The sequence below is a fragment of the Rhinopithecus roxellana genome, chromosome 1, assembly GCF_007565055.1.
Source record: "Rhinopithecus roxellana isolate Shanxi Qingling chromosome 1, ASM756505v1, whole genome shotgun sequence".
In the NCBI taxonomy this organism is placed as follows: Eukaryota; Metazoa; Chordata; class Mammalia; order Primates; family Cercopithecidae; genus Rhinopithecus; species Rhinopithecus roxellana.
In genome coordinates, this window is record NC_044549.1 from 160,339,179 (window position 1) to 160,361,648 (window position 22,470).

General features: G+C 46.9%; 1 protein-coding gene across 1 annotated transcript in view; it reads left to right on the forward strand.

Annotated features, from left to right (window-relative positions):
* The window catches only part of CMTM7 (CKLF like MARVEL transmembrane domain containing 7), a 66,597-nt gene extending 52,871 nt beyond the window's left edge, over nucleotides 1-13,726 (forward strand). Inside the window, exons 2-5 of the mRNA XM_030932697.1 lie at nucleotides 420-596; nucleotides 8,364-8,462; nucleotides 11,277-11,358; nucleotides 13,125-13,726. Coding sequence (XP_030788557.1) covers nucleotides 420-596; nucleotides 8,364-8,462; nucleotides 11,277-11,358; nucleotides 13,125-13,138 — 372 coding nt within the window. The 3' untranslated portion in view covers nucleotides 13,139-13,726. The remainder of the gene's footprint in view (nucleotides 1-419; nucleotides 597-8,363; nucleotides 8,463-11,276; nucleotides 11,359-13,124) is intronic.
* Nucleotides 13,727-22,470: the final 8,744 nt, after the last annotated feature.

Below are 22,470 nucleotides of genomic sequence, written 5' to 3' on the forward strand. Positions count from 1 at the left end.
ATTGGCAACTTCATACAATTGGACCTAATATGTAAACCCCAGGTCACCATCACGCTGTCTTCTTCGCTCTGTGGATATCCAGCAGATGAAAGGGATGGTTCTGCTTTTATATTTTACTGTTTTCCTGCTGCTTCTGAGGGGGCTTCCTGCCAGCACAATCTAACGAACTTCAGAGAGGACAAAGTCAGTCTCTGCCGTCATCAGTGTTCATAGCCAGCATGTAGTTTTCAAAGTGTGTACCACATGAAGTTGCACTCTTCCAACCTTCCGGCCAGTTTGTGTGGAAATAACCTGAATTGTATTAATAGCAGTTCTTCAGTTTGGGACTGCCGGGGGATGCTTGGTTTGTTTTCTGTTGTTTATTCCCTGGGTGCCCGTCTTGGGCAAGCATTTCTCTGATGTCTCTGTTTCTGTGGCAGGTCACTCTGCTGATTGCCTTCATCTGCGTGCGGAGCTCCCCGTGGACCAAAAACTACAGCGCCTACAGCTACTTTGAAGTGGTCACCATTTGCGACTTGATAATGATCCTCGCCTTTTACCTGGTCCACCTCTTCCGCTTCTACCGCGTGCTCACCTGTATCAGCTGGCCCTTGTCGGTAAGAGAGTGGCCTGGCCCTGTCCTCCTCATGCACAAGTCAGGATGTCAGCTGGCGTACTGAGACCTGACAGAGTTTTTCCCGTCTGTCCATCTCACCTCTTTACCCATTCTTTGCTGCCTCTGCCCTGAATTTCCTGTTGTTTGGTGAGCATCTCTGCCTGATGTCCTGCTGGTTTTTAAAACTCACTTTCCAGCTACAAGAAGGCTGTGACTATTGCCTCGTGCTTATTTTCTCAAGCAACAGAGAATGGCTGTGTGTATGAGTTGAGAAAAGGAACGTGGAAGGAAGGGTATTGATGCTGTTGTGAGGATCGAATGATAAGATTTTCTGGCTAAAAGGGACTAGTAGGGGCTGAAGAGACAGTCAGAAGTTGCCAGACTTTTTCTTCCCACTGTATAATTTTTTTAAGTTTCATTGAGATGCAGTTCACATGCTGTGTTGTTCACCCATTTCAAGGGTACAATTCAATGGAGTTTAGTATATTTCCAGAGTTGTACGACCATTACTACAGTCATCTTTAGAACATTTTCATCATTTCAGAAAGAAATTCCATTCGTTTTAGCTGTCACCTCCCTAACACTCATCCCTCCGGTCCTAAGCAATCACTAATCTTCTGTCTCTAAAATTTTTCTACTCTGGACATTTCATGTAAATGGAATTGTATTTGTGGTCTTTTGTAACTGGCATCTTCCACTTAGCAGAATGTTTTCATGGTTCATCCATGTTGTAGCATGTATCATATTTCATTCCTTTTCTTCTTTTTAGAGACAGGGTCTCACTCTGTCACCCAGGCTAGAGTGCAGTGACGTGATCACGACTCACTGTGGCCTCAACCTCCCAGGCTCAAGTGATCTTCCCACCTCAGCCTCCCAAGTAGCTGCGACTACAGGTGCATGCCACCACACCTGGCTAATTTTTGCATTTTTTACAGAGATGAGGTTTCACTGTGTTACCCAGGCCAGTCTAAAACTCCTGGCCTTAAACAGTCCTCCCACCTTGGCCTCCCAAAGTGCTAGGATTACAGGCATGAGCCACCATGCCAGCCCTTTTTATAACCAAATATTATTCCATTGTGTGGATAGACCAGACTGCATTTTGTTTTTCATTCATCATCAGTGGACCTTTAGGTTGTTTTTACCTTTTGGCTATTATGAATAATGCTGCTATGAACATTCGTATGTAAGTTTTTTGTGTGAACATATTTTCATTTTTCTTTGGTATATATCTAGGAGTGGAATTGCTGAGTCATATGGTCACTTTGTGTTTAATTGTTTGAGGAACTGCCAGACTGTATGCCAGAGTGGCTGCACCTTTACATTCCCACCAGGAGTGTGTGAAGCTTCCAATTTCACCACGTCCTTGCCAACACTTATTATCTGACTTTCTGATTCCAGCCATTCTAGTGAGTGTACAGTGTTATTTCCTGTGGTTTTGATTTTCAGTTCTCCAATGAGTAATGATGTTAATCATCTTTTCATGTGCTTTTGGCCATTTGTATATTTTCTTTTTTTTTTTTTTTTTTTTTTTTTGAGACGGAGTCTCGCTCTGTCACCCAGGCTGGAGTGCAGTGGCCGGATCTCAGCTCACTGCAAGCTCCGCCTCCCGGGTTTACGCCATTCTCCTGCCTCAGCCTCCCGAGTCGCTGGGACTACAGGCGCCGCCACCTCGCCCGGCTAGTTTTTTGTATTTTTAGTAGAGACGGGGTTTCACCGTGTTCGCAGGATGGTCTCGATCTCCTGACCTCGTGATCCGCCCGTCTCGGCCTCCCAAAGTGCTGGGATTACAGGCTTGAGCCACCGCGCCCGGCCCATTTGTATATTTTCTTTGAAGAAATGTCTATTCGAGTCCTTTGCCTATTTTTTAATTAGGTTATTTATCTTTTCATTATTGAGTTGTGAGAATTCTTTCTATAGTCTGGATAAAAGTCCCTTATCAGCTATATGACTTGAAAATATTTTCCCCCATTCTATTGTTTTTCACTTTTTTGATGGTGTCCTTTAAAGCACAAGTTTTTAATTTTGATAAATTCAGTTTATCTAATTTTTTTTAGCTCATGCTTTTCTTATATATAAGAAGCCATTGCCAAATTCAAATTGTGAAAATGTACTTCTATATTTTCTTCCAAGAGTTTTATAGTTTTAGTTCATATATTTAAATATTTGATCCATTTTGAGTTAATGTTTTTTGCATAGGGTGTGAGGTAAAGATTCATTTCATTCTGTTGCATGTAGATATCAAATTATCCCAACACCATATGTTGGAAAGACTATTCTTTCCTCCATTGAATGGTATTGGCACCCTTGTTGAAATCAGTTGAACATTAAATACATGGATTTATTTCCAGACTCTCAATTCTATTCCATTGATCCATATGTCTATCTTTATGCCATTATCACGCTATTTTGGTTACTGTAGCCTTGTAGTAAGTTGTAAAACTAGGAAATATGCAGCCTCCCAATTTGTTCTTCTTCTTTTTTTTTTTTTTTTTTTTTTTTTTTTTTGAGACAGAGTCTTGCTCTGTCTCCCAGGCTGGAGTGCAGTGGCGGGATCTCGGCTCACTGCAAGCTCCGCCTCCCGGGTTCACACCATTCTCCTGCCTCAGCCTCCCGAGTAGCTGGGACTACAGGCGCCCACCACCACGCCCAGCTAGTTTTTTGTATTTTTTTTAGTAGAGACAGGGTTTCACCATGTTAGCCAGGATGGTCTTGATCTCCTGACCTCGTGATCCGCCCGTCTCGGCCTCCCAAAGTGCTGGGATTACAGGCTTGAGCCACCGCGCCCGGCCCTTGTTCTTCTTTTTTAGGACTGATTTGGATCATTACAATTCCATATGAATTTTAGAATCAGGGTTTCAATTTCTGCAAAAATCAGCTGGGATTATAATAGGAATTATGTTGAATCCATAGATCAATTTGGAGAATACTGCTCTCCTAATAATATTAAGTCTTATGATCCATGAACATGGGAATTTTTTCCATTTTTTAAGATAATCTTTTATTTCTTTCAATGTTTTGTAGTTTTCAGAGTAAAATTTTTGTTTGTTTGTTTGTTTTGTTTGAAACAGGATCTTGCTCTGTCACCCAGACTAGAGTGCAGTGGCAAGATCATAGCTCCCTGCATCCTCAAACTCCTGGGCTCAAGCAATCCTCTTGCCTCAGCCTCCCAAGATACTGGGACTACAGGCATGAGCCACTGTGCCTGGCCTGAACTTTTAAAATTAAATTTCTGTCAAAGTATTTTATTCTTTTTGATGCTGTTTTAAATGGATTTTTTTCTTAATTTTATTTCCAGATTGTTCATTGCAAGTGCACAGGAGTCCAGTTACTTTTTGCATAATGATTTGTGTCCTCAACTGTGCTAAACTACTTAGTAGTTCTAATATATTTTTCTAATATATTTTTAGTGGATTCCATAGGATATTCTATAAACAGGATCTACAAATAGAGATATTTTTACTTCTTCCTTTATAATCTGGATGCCATAACATTGTCTTGCTTTATTGCAAGAAATTAGTTGAATAAATTAGACAAATATTGAATAGAAATGGCAGAGCAGCCATCATTATCTTTTTCCTGATGTTAGGAGGAAAGCATTCCTTCTTTCATCATTAAATATAACATTGGGTGTGAGTGTTTTGTAGAAGCCCTTTATCAGGTTAAGGAAGTTCCCTTCTAGCACTACTTTGTTGAGTGTTTTTATCATAAAAGAGTCTTAGATTTTGTCAAATGCTTTTTCCATATCTACTGAGGTGCTGAGTTTTTCTCCCATTATTAATATGGTGTCTTACATTGTTTTTCGTTTTCTTTGTTTCTGTTTTTTTTAGACAAGATCTTGGTCTGTCATCCAGGCTGGAGTGCAGTGGTATAATTACGGCTCACTGCAGCCTTTATTTCTCAAGCTCAAGCGATCCTCCCACCTCAGCCTCCTGAGTAGCTGGGACCACAGGTGTGCACCACCATGCCTGGCTAATTTTTTTTTTTGTTTTTGGTAGAGATGAGGTCTCCTTATGTTGCCCAGGCTGGTCTTGAACTCCTGGGCTCAAGTGATCCTCCTTCCTCGGCCTCCAAAAGTGTGGGGATTACAGGCATGAGCCCTCACACCTGGCCTGATTTGTTTGTATATGTTGAACCAACCTTGCATTCCTGGGGTAAATTCCATTAGGCCATAATGTATAACCCATTTTATATGCTGGTATGTTCAGTTTGCTAATATTTTGTTGAGGATTTTTTTGCATCTTTATTTAAAAGAGATATTGGTCTGTAGTTCTCTTTTTTTTCTGATGTCTATCTGGTTGTGGTATCAAGGTAATACTGGCCTCACAGAATAATTTAGGAAATATTCCCTCCTCTTTTATCTTTTGAAAGAGTTTGTGCAGAATTGGTATTAATTATTCCTTAAATATTTGGTAGAATTCAGCAGTGGCACCATCTGGGTCTGGGCTTTTCTTGTGGGTAATTTTTTTTATTGTTAATTCAAACTCTAATTTTACCATCTTTTCAGATTGTGTCATTTATTCTGGAGTCAATTTTAGTAGTATATATGTCTAGGAATTTGTCCATTTCATCTAAGTCATTGAATTTATTGGCATGCAATTATTTATTGTATTTCTTATATCCTTTTTATTTCTGTAAGTGCAGTAGTAATGTTTCTCTTTCATTTGCATCTTCTCTCTCTCTTTCTTTCTCTTTGATCAGTCTAGCTAAAGATTTGTCAATCTTGTTGATCTTTTCAAGAACCAGTTTTTGGTTTCATTGATTTTTTAAATTGTTTTCCTATTATCTTAATAAATTTTGCTTTAATCTTTATTATTTTCTTTCTTCTGCTTGCCTTAGGTTTAGTTTGATTTTCTTTTCCTAGTTTCTTAACGTATAACATAGTTTGGATATCTGTCCCCTCCAAATCTCATGTTAAAATTTGATTCCCAGTATTGGAGGTAGGACCTAGTGGAAGGTGTTTGGATCATGGGGGCAGATCCCTTATGAATGACTTGGTGCTGTTCTAGTGGTAATAAGTGAGTTCTTGCTCTGTTAGTTCCCATGAGAACTGATTGTTAAAGAGAGGCTGGCACTTTCTTCCCCTCTCTCTCTTGCTTCCTTCCTCTTGCTGTGTGATGCCTGCTCACCTTCACCTTTACTTCAGGAAATAGAAGCTCCCAGAAGCCCTCACCAGAAGCAGATGCAGGTGCCATGCTTCTTATACAGCCTGCAGAACCGTGAGCCAAATAAACATCTTTTCTTTATTTATTACCCAGCCATGGGTATTCCTTTATTAAAACAATGCAAAACAGACTAAGATGATGTGGAAGGTCATCATCTAATTTGAGACCTTCCTTCTCCTTTAATATTGACATTTACAGCTATAAATCTCCCCCTGATAACTGTTTTACTTGTATTCCATAATTTTGGTATATTATGTCTTCATTTTCATTCATCTCCAGGTATTTTCTAATTTCTCTTATGATTTTTTTTTCTTTGATCCATTCATTATTTAGGAATATGTTGTTTAATCTCTATATATTTCCCTGATTTCCCTTTGCTCTTGATTTCTAATTTGATTCCATTGTGTTCAGAGAACATATTTTGTAGTCCTTCTACCTCTATTGAAGTTTGTTTTATGGTCTGATATGTGGTCTATCCTGGACAATGTTCTGTGTACATCTGAGAAGGATGTACTTTCAGACGTTGTATATTTGTATATTATACTTTTGTTGGATAGAGTTTTTATATGGGATCTTTAGGCCTGGTCATTTTATGGTGGTGGTTGAATCTTCTGTTTCCTTGTTGACCTTCTTCCTGGTTGTTCTATACATTGCTGAAAGTAGGGATATTGAATTCTGCAACTATTATTTCTGAATTGTCTGTTTTTCTCCTTCATTTTTTTCATTTTTCGCTTCATGTGTTTTGGCTCTTTTACTAGGTGTATATATGTTTATAATTGTTATCTCTTCCTTATGGATTCAGCTTTTCATTATTATAAAACGTCCCTCTTTATTTCTAGTAACTTTTTTTGTGTTCGATTCTATTTTGTCTGATGCAGTACAGACACCCTGGCTTTCTTTTGGTTGTCGTTTGCATGCCATATCCTTATCTTTGAATATAAAGTCTCTGTCCCATAGACAGCACATACTGTAGTTGTATCTTGTTTTGCTTTGTTTTTTAAATCCAATCTGACCACCTCTGCATCTTGATTAGATTGTTTAATTGTTCACATTTAACATATTACCCACTGTTATCTTGAAAGAAATTTCCTTTGTGTTTCTAAGTTCTAAGGCCCCTTTCAAAGTTATGGCATTTTTTTCTGCTTCTTTTGAAAACAAATTTCTCTGGGGCTTACCCGATGCAGATACTGAACAAGCAAAGGAGAGAACAGAAGCTCAGCGACAAGCACAAGAGTGGGCTGCGTGGGGAGTGAAAGTTGGAAGGACAGACTCAGCCACACATTTCTGGTTGCGATACTGTGTAGGTACTTCCGGTTAGGATTCTCTCCAGTAGGTTTTCTCTGCCCCATGTCATCCTCCTCTGTCTTAATAGGTGAGAATCTTGGAGGTGAGGAACTTGCAGTTACTCATCTGCTCTTTAGTTAAAATCTCTGTGATCTATCTTGTGATATTCCTTTCTAGTCACTAAGGGAGAAACCAGGGTCTTTGATTTTACATAGCTTTGAGAGGAGCTACAGCTTTAAATTGGAATGCTTTTCCAAAATTTAATAGCTGCCTGCCCTAACGGACAAAACTTCATGAAGGAATGATTTCTAAATTCTCATTGAAGACAACTGAAAACGGATGCACCCTGGATTCAGGGCAAGCACTGGAAGTGGCCCCCAGCCTCAGTTCTTCTCTGATCTGATGTTTAATGGGGAAGAGAGAGGGTGAGGTGGAAGCTTTCCCTCGCTACTGAAAGGCCTGGTCTCATCCAGGGCCTGCAAGGATGCTGATTCATCATGATGAGTGAGTGTGGAGGAAATACACGGCCCAGGGGCCAAGGCAAGAAGCAAAGGTGGAACTAGTCCTGCCAGTGGATTGGCAGAGCTTGGCCAGGAGGGCACTCTTCTGGAGAAAAGAGAAGAGGGAACGACAGAAAAAAAAAAAGCCGGGCAGGGGGCGGAGCGGGGCAGGAAGGCTCAGGAGTAAGAAAACCAGCTGCCACCACACATCCACAGGCACATCACAGAAGTGCCACTGACCTCATTCTAGAGTCTGAGTCTGACAGGCCCCGGGAATGAACACCTCTCAGGTTCACACTCGGGGCCGTTCACATAGTGGGCAGACACTCCAGTCAGTCACACAAGACCAGCAGATTGTTAGCCCAGAACTTCCTCTGAAGCAGAAGAGAAAGGCAAATATCTCTAAGGCACTTTGCTTCTCAGAGCTGGAGCTTTCTTTAAACTCTCCAGCCGGGAAGTTGCAAGAAGCTCGTTTGCCTTTTAGTAGCTTTAGCCAAAGGTTAAGGCATTGTCCACGTATTGCTCTCAGGAGTAGAGAGGAGTCCTTAGTGGCTATCTCTGCTTACACCAGAAGCCTCCTTTCTTTCTGTCCTCTTCCCTTCCCACCTGCCCGGCATCACTTCTGTCTTGCTTGGCCTCTTCCTGTTCAGCCCCCACGTTGGCTGCCTGTGAGCTGCATTGCTCATCCCCTCTGCGTGTTGCAAGGGAGAAGAGGAAGCGTCACTCTCTCCCTTTCTTTTCATCTCTTCTGATGCCCAGTTGCTCTTCCCGAACCAGGAATGGACCACCCTACCCACTTCTTTGCTTTGTTTCTGCCCCCAGGAACTTCTGCACTATTTAATCGGTACCCTGCTCCTCCTCATCGCCTCCATCGTGGCAGCTTCCAAGAGTTACAATCAGAGCGGACTGGTAGCCGGAGCGGTGAGGACATTTTGGGGAGCCTTTAGGAATGAGTTCATATTTAAAATGCTCATTTTCTTCCTGATGGGGGAAGAGAAGGGTTTGGTTTCTGGGGCATTCCTTTCATAGAATCAACACCTACCTTGATCCAGTCATCAGCTCTCTTCAAAGAGCCTTAAGCGGAGGCGTCTAGTCCCAGAAGGTGGATTGTCAGGGCTGCCGGCAAATTCACAGAGCCCCAGCAGCCAAGGCCTCTCTCTCTTACAGCCACTACTGAAATCAGGGGGCCAAGCGGGTTTTAATTCACACACCCACTGTGATCGTTTGCTCGTTGGATGTCTCAACACTATGCAGAGACAGATTCTGGGACCTCTTTTGGGCCCAGTGGGAAGTGTACTGTGATCAATTAGAGATATATGCCATGAGCCTGAGCTTTGCCATTCCTGATTTTTAACAGTATTCAGGCCAGGAAATAATACTCCTGTATCTTTCAGAAGCAAAAATTGATCCATCTGATAGCCATAAATAGAAGCAGATGGAAATATACAAAAATACAGTCCTGTGAGATATATACATACATATATATGTATATACATACAGATGTATATACTATTTTTTAAAGATTCATAGATTCCTGTCATCTGATTTCTGATTTAGCTAACTGTTTATAGTTCAGTGACCTGTGGGCCAACACTGATTTGCTTCACTGATGAGTAGACGAGATTTTAAAAATGAGTTTTACGAAAAGCTCTCTCAAGCCAGACGTGGTAGCATGCACCTGTAGTTCCAGGCCCTCGGGAGGAATGCTTGTACCCGGGAGTTCGAGTCTGGCCTGGACAACATACTGAGACCCTGTGTCTTAAAAAAAGAAAAAGAGAAAAAGAAAAGCTCTTTCTGTATGTGACATTCATTGTCTTTCACTTACACATATTACCAAAATTTTCCAGACTTTGGCCTGGGAGTGGGTTGGCTCCTGGAGTTCCACTGAGGGATGGAGTCTGTCCTCTGAAGGTCAGCATGGGGGCAGAAGGTCACTGTAGAGGGTGGCCAAACCTCCCAACACTGATGCTCCACATGGCCCTCCCACAGCCCACCGCCCCACCCCTCTGCCCCCTCTCTCTGCCCTCTCTGAAGAGAGGGATGGTTGCCCCCTGCAGCTTAATACCTGCCCAGCTACAGTGCAGGATGCTGGAAGAGGCACGCAGTAGACCTGTGCCCACTGTGTTTTCGGGCCCACTTGGGGTGACTCCACTGTGTTTGGTAATTCAGGTTGCACGTAACTGTTTAGCCCTGGAATGTCTATAGCTAACATTCATCATATGCTGTTTTGTGCCTAGGACCAAACCTGGGCTATGAGGAAGTTAGAAGAAATTTTTCAAATATAGTCCCTGCTTATAAGAAAGTGGTCATCTAACTTAGGAGACAAGACACATGAAACAATTAGCAAACAAGGCATTGTAGTCTAGAATAGCATTCTGTAGCGATATAATAAACTGTTCAATTATGCAATGCAGACACTTGGAGACTGGGATGGTATATAACGTGCTAATTGTGCAGAACAGACAATGAGAGGCCGGGACAGGCTCTTAATAGGCTGATTATGTGCTGCAGACAACTGGTACAAAAGGAGCCCAGGAAAAGGAGCCCAGGGAAGAAGTAGGGGCAGCTGTTTATGTAAAGCAGCATCTGGGCTTGAAAAGAAAACCAAACCTTGTTGAAAACCCTACCCTTTAGCTGCCCCTGTGCCATTCTTACCGGACGCCAGTGCTGGTGTAATGAAGTGGAGGCCGTCGCGTGGGTCCGAGAATACCCAGGCACTGGGTACTGCAGAGCGCGGACTCTGGAGTCAGGCTCCCAGGGCTCCCATCCCATATCGGGCCCTTGCTGGCTCTGTGGCCTTTGGCAAAATAGTTGACCGCCTGTACCTCTGTTTCTTTAGTTGTGAAATGGAGGAGCAGGGGTGGGTAATCGTAGCTCCCGCCCAGCTGAGTTGTGAGGGTTAAAGGAATCAATACACCCACAGGGCCTCGCACCCTGGTAGGGATGTAGTAAAGTGGTCAGTAAGTTTTCACCACTGCAGCTCCCAGTGTTGTTCACAAGCAAGGAAAATGGCTGCAGGCTTCAAAGCCCAGAGATTCCAGAAGAAGCTACTGCCTCTCCCTCGACCATTTGATGAGCCTCCCCACAGGCGCTCTTCCTTTCCCAGCACCCGAATCTCATCTACAAGTGAGGGGGCTGCACTAGGTCAGCCTTCCTCACACTTCAGCGCCAGATGACCCTGAGAAAGGGAAAGGGTGCTGCCTTAACTTAGTTTAGTCTAATATTGTTTAATATGTACAAACATAAACCTAGATGTAAAGGCCTCGGCTTCTGGCTCTTATACGGCTGTAAAGCCAGAACGGAACGGAAAACCATTACAAATGAAATGCGAACAACGCCACTACACCACAGGTCATGTGAACTTTTTTTTAAACCCAAATTAAAATTTCACCCTTTTCTTCTCTACTGGTCTAGGATAATCCAAGTCCATTGGCTTAGCCCCAGCTCTCTTGTAAATGTAAACCCAAACCAGGCACTGAGGCTGCCAAAAGACCGAGAGGCCTGGCTGCCAGCCCTGACCTGGCCCAACCTGGGGGACCGGGGCCAGTGGCTGGGCCTCTTGGGGCATCCTCTCTGCACCTCATCCAGGATGAGGTGGTCGGGTTAGATGACTCTCCAAGCTCCTTTCTGGCCGGAGGCATGAAGGGAACAAGCGCAGAGATGAGAAGCAGACAGGATTGCCCGAGTAATTGGCCCTACGGCCCGTGAACTTCCTCTCCCCTCTCTCCACTGCAGATCTTTGGTTTCATGGCCACCTTCCTCTGCATGGCAAGCATATGGCTGTCCTACAAGATCTCATGTGTAACCCAGTCCACAGGTGAGTTCTGGTTATCTGTGCACAGAGGATCTCTCAGGAACAGGGGATGGCTTGTTCTTGACTTCAGCCATAGGGATAAACCCTGCTGTTGAGAAGGCTGTGTCCCAAGGGGACTTTAGAAGTAGTATTAGATCACAGGGGCCGGCAAAGGGGGAGATGTGGCCCCAGAATCTCCCCTCACATGCCCATCTCCACACATCCAAGGATGCCCTAGCATTTCAGCCTCGGGTGGCCAAGCTTTTTTCTCTTGCTTGCTTGCTTGCTTTCTCGCTTTCTTTACTTTTCTTTTCTTTTCTTTTTTTTTTTTTTTGAGATTGGGTTTTGCTGTGTTGTCCAGGCTGGTGCAGTGGTGCGATCAGAGCTCACTGCAGCCTCTGCCTCCCAGGCTCAAGTGATCCTTCAACCTCAGCCTCCTGAGTACCTGGGACTACATGTGGGCAGCATCACCATGCCTAATTTCAATTTTTTTTTTTTTTTTTTTTTTTTAGAGATGGAGTCTCACCATGTTGCCCAGGCTGGTCTCAAACTCCTGGGCTCAAGCAGCCCTCCCACTTCAGCCTCTGAAAATGCTGGGATTATAGACATGAACCACCGCACCCAGCCAGCTTTTTCTTAAGTTTCCTAATGACAAAAATAAAATGTAGGTTTTTAGAAAATACAGATAAAAACATATTTTTAATAGAAACCGTCTGAGCCAGGGACAGTGGTATGTACCTATAGTATCGGCTACTCAGGTGGCTGAGGCAAGAGGATCACCTGAGCCCAGGAGTTTGAGACCAACCTGAGCAACATAGTGAGACTCTGTCTCTAAAAAAAACAAAAATGTATTTTAAAAAATTAAGAAAAAGCCATCTGTCATCACACTACCCAGAAGTAGCACTGAGTGTCTATCCTTTTGGTATTTTCTCTCTGAAAAAATACAAGGATCAAACTTCATGTTTCATAACCTGTTTTTTCTCCTACTTAGCCACCTATCAAACATTTTCCCAGCATCATTAGGAATTCTTAGTGGCTCTGTGGGTTGCAGCATTAAGTCCATGGCATGACTGGGCAGTTTATTTAACTTGCCTCCTGTTTGAGGGCATTACTCATGGAATCCTACACTAAGCCCATGGAGTGTAGGATTCCTCTAATAAAAATTGTCTAGAACAGGCAGATTCATAGAGACAGAAAGTAGACCTATGGCAGCCTGGGGCTTCGGGGAGGAGACTCAGGGGTGACTGCTAATGAGGATGAGGTTTCTTTTTGAGGTGATATAAAGGTTCTAAAATTGTGGTTGCGCAGTCCTGTGAACATACTGAAAAACACTTTAGATGGGAGAATTGTATGGTATGTGAATTATTAAAATATCCCAGTAAAGCTGTTTAAGACAAAAAAGAATGATTTTTTAAAAGTAGAGAATGTAGGGGGAAAAAGAAGTTAATAGGTGATGTCTAACAGGATAAATCTATAAATATTGGTATAAGTTGGTTTTTTAAATTATGGAAGAATCACCAAAAGAAACCACCAAAGGGCTTATGGAGGTTATTGCTGAGGTAAGACTGAGGTGTGGGGCGTGGGGATGGGAGTCTCCTCTGTGCTACCAAAGTTTTTTTCTTGTTTGGAAATGTATTTTTAAAAAATGGAATAGTCTCAGTGAAAGTCGGCACTGGGTGGAGGACAGAGGTGCCCCCCGAGCAGAACTTGGAGTCCAACCTGGGGAGTGTGGCTTGTGGGTGGACCACATCCCTGGCAAGCTGTCCTGACTTTGCCATTTCCTTCCCAAGATGCAGCCATCTGATGAGGCCACAACCCCTAGGCCCCTCAGGAGCTTTGCAAAGAGGACGTGTACTCCAGGCGAGGCCTGTGGACCTGTGTTCCTGTGCCAAAGTCCTGTCAGGCTGGTGGGAACCAGGAAAGGCCTGCCCCCTCTTCCTGCTCTCCCAGGAAGCCAGCTCCCTGAGCTCCTGAGCCAGCCGGAAACTCTTCCTCCAGCCTTCTGGGGAGAATATTCCTCCCCTTCTGGAAAAGGAAAGCAGCCTCCAGGGAAATCTGTTTTCTGCCTTCCTGTTTCTAGAACCACCTCAGGTACTGATGAACCCCACTTAGCACAGCTGGAGGGGTTTGTGAATACTCCTGCCTAAATCCCTTCTACTTCACTCCTCAGGGGGGAGTGAAGCGCCTTAAGAAACAAAGCCCCCTCCTAATTTATCTAGCTTGTCAGTCCAGTCTTAGAGATACCCTCTTTCCTGAAGCGAGGCGTGCCTGTAGAAACACTATGTGGTCAGCCTGTCCCTAAGGAGATCTCGCGTCTCCTCTCCGTCTCTGCCTTTGTTACCATTGTACACGTGTTTATGCGTTTTTTAATAAAATATTGGCTCGGCCAGTTGCACAAGGCTTTCTTATTGAACCAGATGAAGACCGTAAAACCCGGCCTGAAACAGTTTCCATTCAAGCTTGTGTCTAGCCTGTGGCCCTCCACCCATGCTCTGTGGGTGCCCCTTGCTCAACTGCTGGACTTCAGGTTTTCTCTCCATCTTGGGGGATGGTATAGCAGGGCTGAGTTTTAGGTAAATGTGCAGGTTCTCATTTATATTAACGTCCTCCTTCCCCTGGAAAGAGCTTTAGAGCAAGCTAAGGATTGTGTTTACACTGTGATGATTAATGATCTTGCCCTAAATGCGCCATTTCCTTCCCAAGATGCAGCCTGATCTTGAGCTGCTCAGTTGGCTGGAAAAAGGAGGGATGGAACAATGTTTGAGCAACCCTGTGTGCAAGCACCTACATTCACGACCACGTCCAGTAGCGATGATAGTGACTCCAAGGGGGCAGGTTATAGGACCACATTTTTAGAAATGAAATCGGGGCTCTATCCCAAGGCACAGGGCAAGCCAGTGGGGAGGTGGGCTCAGGATCTAGGTTCGCCTGACTCCCAGCCCCATCCTTGCCTCTGCTGAGTGTTGCTGGAAATGGAGGCAGCCCCTGTGGGCTTTGAGCTGGAGCTCTGGGGCTGCTCTTGTGGCTGCTGGCCAGCTTGGAGCATCGGGCTGTCTGGGATGATCTAAGGAAGCAGCACCCGTGGTGTATCTGGAGCCCAGTGCTGCTGATGGGAGGGGATCCTGTGTACCAGCTGGGCCGGAGCAGGAACACGGCTGAGCTGACCCTGGCACGGTCGGCTCCTCCAGGGCAGTGGAATGGAGGAGCCTCAGCTGAGGAGGGCGCGGTCCAGGTGAGGCAGTGGGTCTGGGAGCCCCCTGCCTGTGTAGTGATGATGTGGGCCTCGCTAAGCAATGAGGATCCCAGTGTAACCATTCGAGCCTCCCCCTAGGAGGGCAAAGGTGGGTGGAGGACAGTTGGAGGAGTAGTAGCAGGAGCCAAGAGTCTGCTCAGTGAGGAAGGAAAGCAAAACGCAGAGCCAGGTGAGGCCTCCACAGACAGCGAGCAGCGGACCATGCAGCCAGCAGCTTGGCTGAGGGGTGGCTGTTTGAGACCACAGGGCCTTTTTAAAACAAGGGTTTCTGTGACCTCCTAAAAAACTGTCTGGTAAAACCACCCCTTCTAAATAGCCACATCCCCAGCACCAGGGAGTAAATGTTTAAGCAAAGAGCTAAGGGTGGTGGGAAGAAAGTCAGGCTGGGAGCCAGCAGACGTGGGGTTGAGTCCAGCTCTGCCATTGACTAGCCCCCGACATGGCGCTGGTCATCTCGCTGAACCTTAGTTCCCCCTTTGTGTAACGGAGAGAATAAGCCCATCCTGCCTGCCTGTGACCTTCCTGGACTTCAGTAACCTAGCAGCGCGCTTCCCTTAGCGTTATCTTAATCCCCAGAGAGGCACCAGAATGCCAGGAAATGAGCAGGTGAATGTTGCAAAAGTGATTGACTCACCTGGGTGTGAGGGAGCTGGAGAACATAATTTACTTTTAGTTCCCTGGACCTTAAACTTTGTTATAGTCAAGATTGGAAGCTGAGGGCAGTTTTCAGCCGAGCGCTGGGACCCATGGTGGACAGAGGGCATGATGAGACACCTGTAGGGAACTGGGTGGGTGAACACATCCCCAGCAGCCAGCTCTGGGCTGAGTTGTGGGGGTCCTCCCCGAAGGGGACACTGGCTTTTCACTTTTGAAGTAAGACAATGGGCCGGGTGTGGTGACTCATGCCTGTAATCCCTGCACTTTGGGAGGCCGAGACAGGCAGATCACAAGGTCAGGAGATCAAGACCATCCTGGCTAACATGGTGAAACCTCATCTCTACTGAAAATACAAAAAATTAGCCAGGCGTGGTGGCGGGCACCTATAAGTCCCAGCTACTTGGGAGGCTGAGGCAGGAGAATGGCGTGAACCCGGGAGGCGAAGCTTGTAGTGAGCCGAGATCATGCCACTGCAATCTAGCCTGGGCGACAGAGTGAGACTCCGTCAAAAAAAAGAAAAAAGTAAGACAGTGACCTTCAGATCCTCTGCTCCTTCAGCTCTTTTAGCCCTGGCGGCGCCCCAGCCAGTCACGGACGTTCTAGAAGCAGGGCCAGCACCTTTGAGCCCCTGTAATCTTGGCAACCTCTGCACACAGCTGGCTCTCCATTGGCAGTTGAGGATGCTGTTGACAGTAGGAAGAAGGAGCCCCTCTGGTTTTCCTATGGTGACTCACTGCCCCTGGACACAGCTTCAACCCTAGAGAGTGAATATCTGAGCCAGGGGGGCAGTACCATTCAGCTGCCCCATGGAGGACCAGCCTCTAAACCCAGGCATTAACTCATCACGGCAGCATGCCCTGGGGGAGCCGACCAGCCTTCCTCCAAGAAATTGAGATGCAATAGGTCTGAAATGGGAGCCAGGAATTCCTAAGCCTTGTCCACAAAGTGGATGTCACCTGGCAGCTGGTTAGAATTGCAGGATCCAGGCCCCACAAAGACCAACTAAAATAGAATCATCTGCATCATAACCGAGTCCCAGTGGTGTGTGTGCATTGCAATATTTGTGAGACACTGTTGGAATCAAAGACGCTCTAGGGTGGGTGCAAGTCTGAGGCTGATTTCACCGAAGGAGGAAGGAGATGAGAAATGGTGTCAGTTGGCGGGTGTCTGAAGTAAACCCTAATTCTCACTGGATCCACAGCTGCATTGGAAGAAAGATCCTTTTAAGAAGTAGCTAATGGGCTGGGTGCGGTGGCTCATGCCTGTAATCCCAGCACTTTGCGAGGCCGTGGCGGGTGGATCACCTGAGGTCAGGAGTTCCAGACCAGCCTGGCCAACATGGTGAAACCCCGTTTCTACGAAATACAAAAAAGTAGCTGGGCGTGGTGGCATATTCCTGTAATCCCAGCTACTTGGGAGGCTGAGGCAGAAGAATCGCTTGAACCCGGGAGGCAGAGGTTGCAGTGAGCCGAGATTGTACCATTGCACTCCAGCCTGGCAACAGAGCAAAACTCCATCTTAAAAAAAAAAAAAAAAAAAAAAAACAAAGGAGCTAATGGATGCTGGGCTTAATACCTAAGTGATGGGTTGATCTGTGCAGCAAACCACCATGCACCATGGCACACGTTTGCCTATGTAACACATGTTTACCTATGTACATCCTGCACATGTACCCTGGAACTTAAAATAAAAGTTGATTAAAAAAAAAAAAAAAAAAAAACACCTCCACTGCCTCCTGTCTTGGTATTTTCGAATTCCTGACCCTTCCCATATTCTGGCTTCAGCCCTCAGAGCCCCTTGCCCCTCTGGGCACTGTGGAGACCCAGAGGCAGAGCAGAGGGTGTAGGGAGCAGCACAGTCCCTGGATCCTGGGAGCTTTCGAGGAAGGCTGGCCAGAGCTCTGGGGCCTGGGGCAAGGAACACACAACCACCCTCCAGCCCCAGGGGACAGATGAGAAAATAATGTGCTCCACACGCCTCCCACTGAGGCCAGATGTCACAGAGCTTTGTGAACTAGGAAGAGGGAGCTCACTGAAGGAGGGTGACCGCACTCCTGCTGCCCCAGGGAGAAGCTGCGGAAATGAAGGGGCCGCTTCATGCTACGTGGGGGAACACCTGAGTTTCTGTGCCCCGCTGGAGGTAAGAAGAGTAGAGTTTGAAGAAGATGGTGATCTCGAGATTTCCATATTTTGTACTGTTTATACTTGTATAAACTACTCAAAAGCAATACAGATAGCCTTAAAGAGGAAGGAAGTTCTGCCACAAGCTACAATACAGATGAAACCCGAGGACGTTATGCCACGTGAAATAAGCCAGACATGGACAGACAGATACTGCATGATTCCACTTATAGGAGGTACCTAGGGTGGTCAAAATCATGGAGACAAAATCTAGAAGGGTGGTTGCCAGGGGCCGGTGGAAGGGGGAATGGGAGTTATTATTTAATGAGTACAGTTTCAGTTTGGGAAGATGAAAAGTTCTGGAGGCCGGGCGCGGTGGCTCAAGCCTGTAATCCCAGCACTTTGGGAGGCCGAGACGGGCGGATCACGAGGTCAGGAGATCAAGACCATCCTGGCGAACACGGTGAAACCCCGTCTCTACTAAAAAATACAAAAAAACTAGCCGGGCGAGGTGGCGGGCGCCTGTAGTCCCAGCTACTTGGGAGGCTGAGGCAGGAGAATGGCCTAAAGCTGGGAGGCGGAGCTTGCAGTGAGCTGAGATCCAGCCACTGCACTCCAGCCTGGGCGAGAGAGCGAGACTCCGTCTCAAAAAAAAAAAAAAAAAAAAAAGAAAAGTTCTGGAGATGGATGGTCATGGTGGTGGTTCCACAACAGTATGAATGAAAGCACTTAATGCTACTGAACTGTACACCTAAAAATGGTTAAGATGGTCAATTTTATTTATTTTACCATAATTTTAAAAAAAGCAATTCAGGGCCAAGTTCAGTGCCTCATGCCTATAATCTCAGCACTTTGCCGGACTGAGGTGGGCAGATCACCTGGGGAGTTCAAGACCAGCCTGGCCAACATGGTGAAACCCCATCTGTACTAAAAATACAAAAATTAGCTGGGCATGGTGACGCACACCTGCAGTCCCAGCTACTCAGGAGGCTGAGACATGAGAATTCCTTGACCCTGGGAGGTGGAGGTTGCAGTAAGCCACCGCACTCCAGCCTGGGCAACAGAGCAAGATTCTGTCCTTAAAAAAAACAAAGGCCGGGCGCGGTGGCTCAAGCCTGTAATCCCAGCACTTTGGGAGGCCGAGATGGGCGGATCACGAGGTCAGGAGATCGAGACCATCCTGGCTAACACGGTGAAACCCTATCTCTACTAAAAAATACAAAAAACTAGCCGGGCGAGGTGGTGGGCGCCTGTAGTCCCAGCTACTCGGGAGGCTGAGGCAGGAGAATGGCGTAAACCCGGGAGGCGGAGCTTGCAATGAGTTGAGACCCAGCCACTGCACTCCAGCCCGGGCAACAGAGCGAGACTCCGTCTCAAAAAAATAAATAAATAAATAAATAAATAATTTTTTAAAAGCCAATTCAGGACCTATGTCTAGGCACCTCAGTAGCTGAAGGAGCAAAAATTACATCAACCCAAAATGGCAACCCACAGCCCAACAGCAGCCACCCCATGTTCTAACAGCTAAGCATTATGGGTCCTGGAGAACACAGCTGTGGGTGCATTTGTCTTCTCTAATCCAGGCTGTCTGGGAGCTGTTCAACCCAGGCGCCTTGTGGAACCCAAACTGTGCACCCACCAGCCCTGCTCCCAGAGCAGTCACAGCCAGGCAGGTCCAAGCAAAGATGTGAGAGGAGGAAGGGATGTGCCCATGGGGGGAGGGGCAGGGAGCCAGGGGAGCCATCATGGCAACCTGAGGCCCCAGGAAAGGGTGTTGGCACCCGTGGCCACAAGGGGCACTAGGAGATGAGGCCAACGGCGGTCTGCTCACATCCCCTTCCACAAGCAGCCAGTTCTGTGGCCTTGCTCTTAGGGAGGGAGGGAGGAAGGCCGAGGGCGGTGCCATCCCTTGGGCACGCCTCTGCCAGGTTTTCTTACTACCCACAAGAGTGGCAGAAAACTGTTGCTCAGCCAGGCTCTGGAAGACTACAGCATCTGTGGGGTTTTCTGTAATAGGGGGCAGGGGGGCCTGTGGCAATAGAACTCCCAATCTTTAAGGACAGTGAAACGGGGAGACCCAAGGAGAAAGCCAAGTGGAAGGGAGGTTAGTGATGGAGCCGGGTGTGAGCCGAGGCCTGGCTGTCTTCTGGGCGTGGCCTGGGACCACCCCACTGCGGGCTGCTGGGATGACAGGGCAGGGCCAGAGCTAGATGTCTGCAGACAGACCCAGAGGGAGAACAAGTGTGTTCCTGAAGGGGCCCCCTTAACCCGGGCCTGAGGCGCCCCCTGTGCCACAGCCCTGTGCCGAGCTCAGCCTGGCTTCCAGCCAGACCACTGAAGAGACCCCAGGTGGGGGAAGATAGACCCAGAGCTGGCCCATTCTCTGGGCCACCCAGCTGCAGTCCTCTTCACTAGCATGAAAAGCAAACTTCTGTTGCCATGGAAACACAGCAGGTCTTTGGGGCCCCTCCTCAGCAACCACCACTTCCCTCCTTTGTGGCAGTTTCTGAAGTGCATCCTGTGAACTCTCAGAGGTGCTTCAGACTCACAGATACCCGATTTTATGAGTAAAATATATGCAAACACTTAAAACACTCTCCAGCCTTCAACAGCAAACACGGACACTGGGAGCCCCTCGGCCTCCGTGGCCCCTGCCCAGGGTAATTCACCTCGTGCAGCCACCGTCAGTGCAAGGCCACGCAGAGTGTGAAGCGAGCTGCTAAAAACCCCGCCACCACCTCACTGGGCAAGCCTGGACTCCTCCATCCTGGGCAACTCAGACGCAGCCACAGGGCGAATCCGACCATGAAGCTGCAGCTGCAGTTATCTCCTTACTTACCCAAACTGTGGACTTTGCAAATTAATCCCATTGTTCCTATGCACTGACTTTATAATAAGTAAATGTTGTCAATGTAAATTAGTCATTGATATTCATACCATATTTCCCGTTTCATATAATGGAGTTTCATGCATAATTTAGATTGAAGAGGGGGATTTCTCTGCTAAAAAAAAAAAAAAAATGGAAACCACTCACATAAAGGGCAATGCCAGGAACCACCGGGCACCAGGTAGATGGAAAGGGCCCAGGTAGGAGGAGGGCTGGGGAGACAACCGGTGGACTGTTTGGGTTTTATTGCCATATTCTATGTACATAGAAAACAACATAGGCCGAGTGCGGTCACTCACGCCTGTAATCTCAGCACTTCGGGAGGCTGAAGTGGGCTGATGACCTGAGGTCGGGAGTTCCAGACCAGCCTGACCAACATGGTGAAACCCCATCTCTACTAAAAAGACAAAATTAGCCGGGCATGGTAGTGCATGCCTGTAATCCCCGCTACTCAGGAGGCTGAGGCAGGAGAATCACTTGAACCCGGGAGGCGAAGAGGTTGCGGTGAGCCGAGATCACACCATTGCACTCCAGCCTGGGCAACAAGAGCAAAACTCCGTCTCAAAAAGATAAAATAATAATAATAATAATAATAATAATAATAATAATACTCCACGTAGAGTTGTGCAAAAAAGGAAATGTTACCACAGCATGAAGTGTGCCACTTGGCTCAGTTCTGAATAGTGATAATAGCCAGAATAATCGTCACGCGGCATACTGATTTGACCAAAACTATGACAAATCTCATCAGCCGGGCAGGGGTGCGTGTGGAGCGAGCTGCTGTCCAAGTGCTGCCAGATGCCCCAAGTGACCCAGAGAAATGGTCACCTGGATTTCCAGGCTAAACAGTTGCCGATTTTTAAATGTTGCCAAGTATCTTTTCAAAGATATACTCCAAGCCAAACACACCTGCTGGGGCCTAGCTGCAGCAGCCTGCCCCCGTTTAGCGACCCTTCCCGGGAGGGCCCTCCAGCGCTTGCCCCAGGGTCTTCGCAGTTCTCGGGGAAGTCGGGCCCCGCCGGTCTGGCAGATGCTTCCTCCCCAACCCAGGGGCAGCGCGCTGGGCGGAGGCCCTCCCTGGGGAGCCCCCGGGGTCCCCGGCCAACAGCTGTGCCTGCTGCCACTCCTCCCAGCTGGACACAGCTCTCCTGTAGCGAAAACAAAACCCACCGCACAGGTGGCTGCGGGAGCCCGCGCGACGCGCCCGCTCTTGGCCACGCACGTCCCCTGGTGGCCATCGGGAAGCATCGCCGCCGCATCCCTTGCGGAGAGCCACACCTCTGGAAAGCTAAGTTCAGGGTTCACATTAGAAGCATCCACTTGCACGTGTGTTTTTTTGTTGTTTTTTGGGTTTGTTTTTTGTTTTTTGTTTTTTTTTTTTTTGAGACAGTCTCACTCTGTCACCCAGGCTGGAGTCCAGTGGCACGATCTCGGCTCACTGCAACCTCCACCTCCCAGATTCAAGCAATTCTCCTGCCTCAGCCTTCCCAGTAGCTGGGATTAAAAGCGCCCACCGCCACGCCCGGCTAATTTTTGTACTTTAGTAGAGAAGAGATTTCACCATGTTGGTCAGGCTGTTCTCAAACTCCTGACCTCATGATCCACTGGCCTCGGTCTCCTAAAGTGCTGGGATTACAGGCATGAGCCCCCGCGCCCGGCCTGCACATTTTATTTGAACCTCAGGTACACAGACTAATCATCATCCGGAGTTTATAACACTCTTACACTCTAATCATGGTCCATGCATGGCCTCCTTCCTCCCTCCCTCCCTATTTTTGTTTGTAGTCAGCACTGAAGCTAGAATCGTGACAACTTACATTTAACTGTAACAATATGCTTCTTCAGCTCATCACCCTCCCATCTTTCCCCTCCCAAGGTAACCTCCCAGATCCCCCATTCATCAAGGGTTTGCATTATCTTGTAATCTTGGTACCTCATAATTAAATGGAAAAGATACCACACTGTATGTAATCTTCCAGGACTTTATTCACTTACCATTATGCAACATGTTACATCCTCTTGGCCTCACGTATCCCTTGATCCAGCCACCACTGCAGTGCCAGCCCTGCAAGGCCTATGACCATGTCGTGCCAGCATAACCTGATAGCTGTGCTTTGGGCCTTCAACTGTCACCTTGGCGCTTTCCTGTGGACACTGCCATGGGACCTGCTCAGTGGCCACACAGTGCAACTCGCAAGTGCAGGGGAATTCACTCCTTG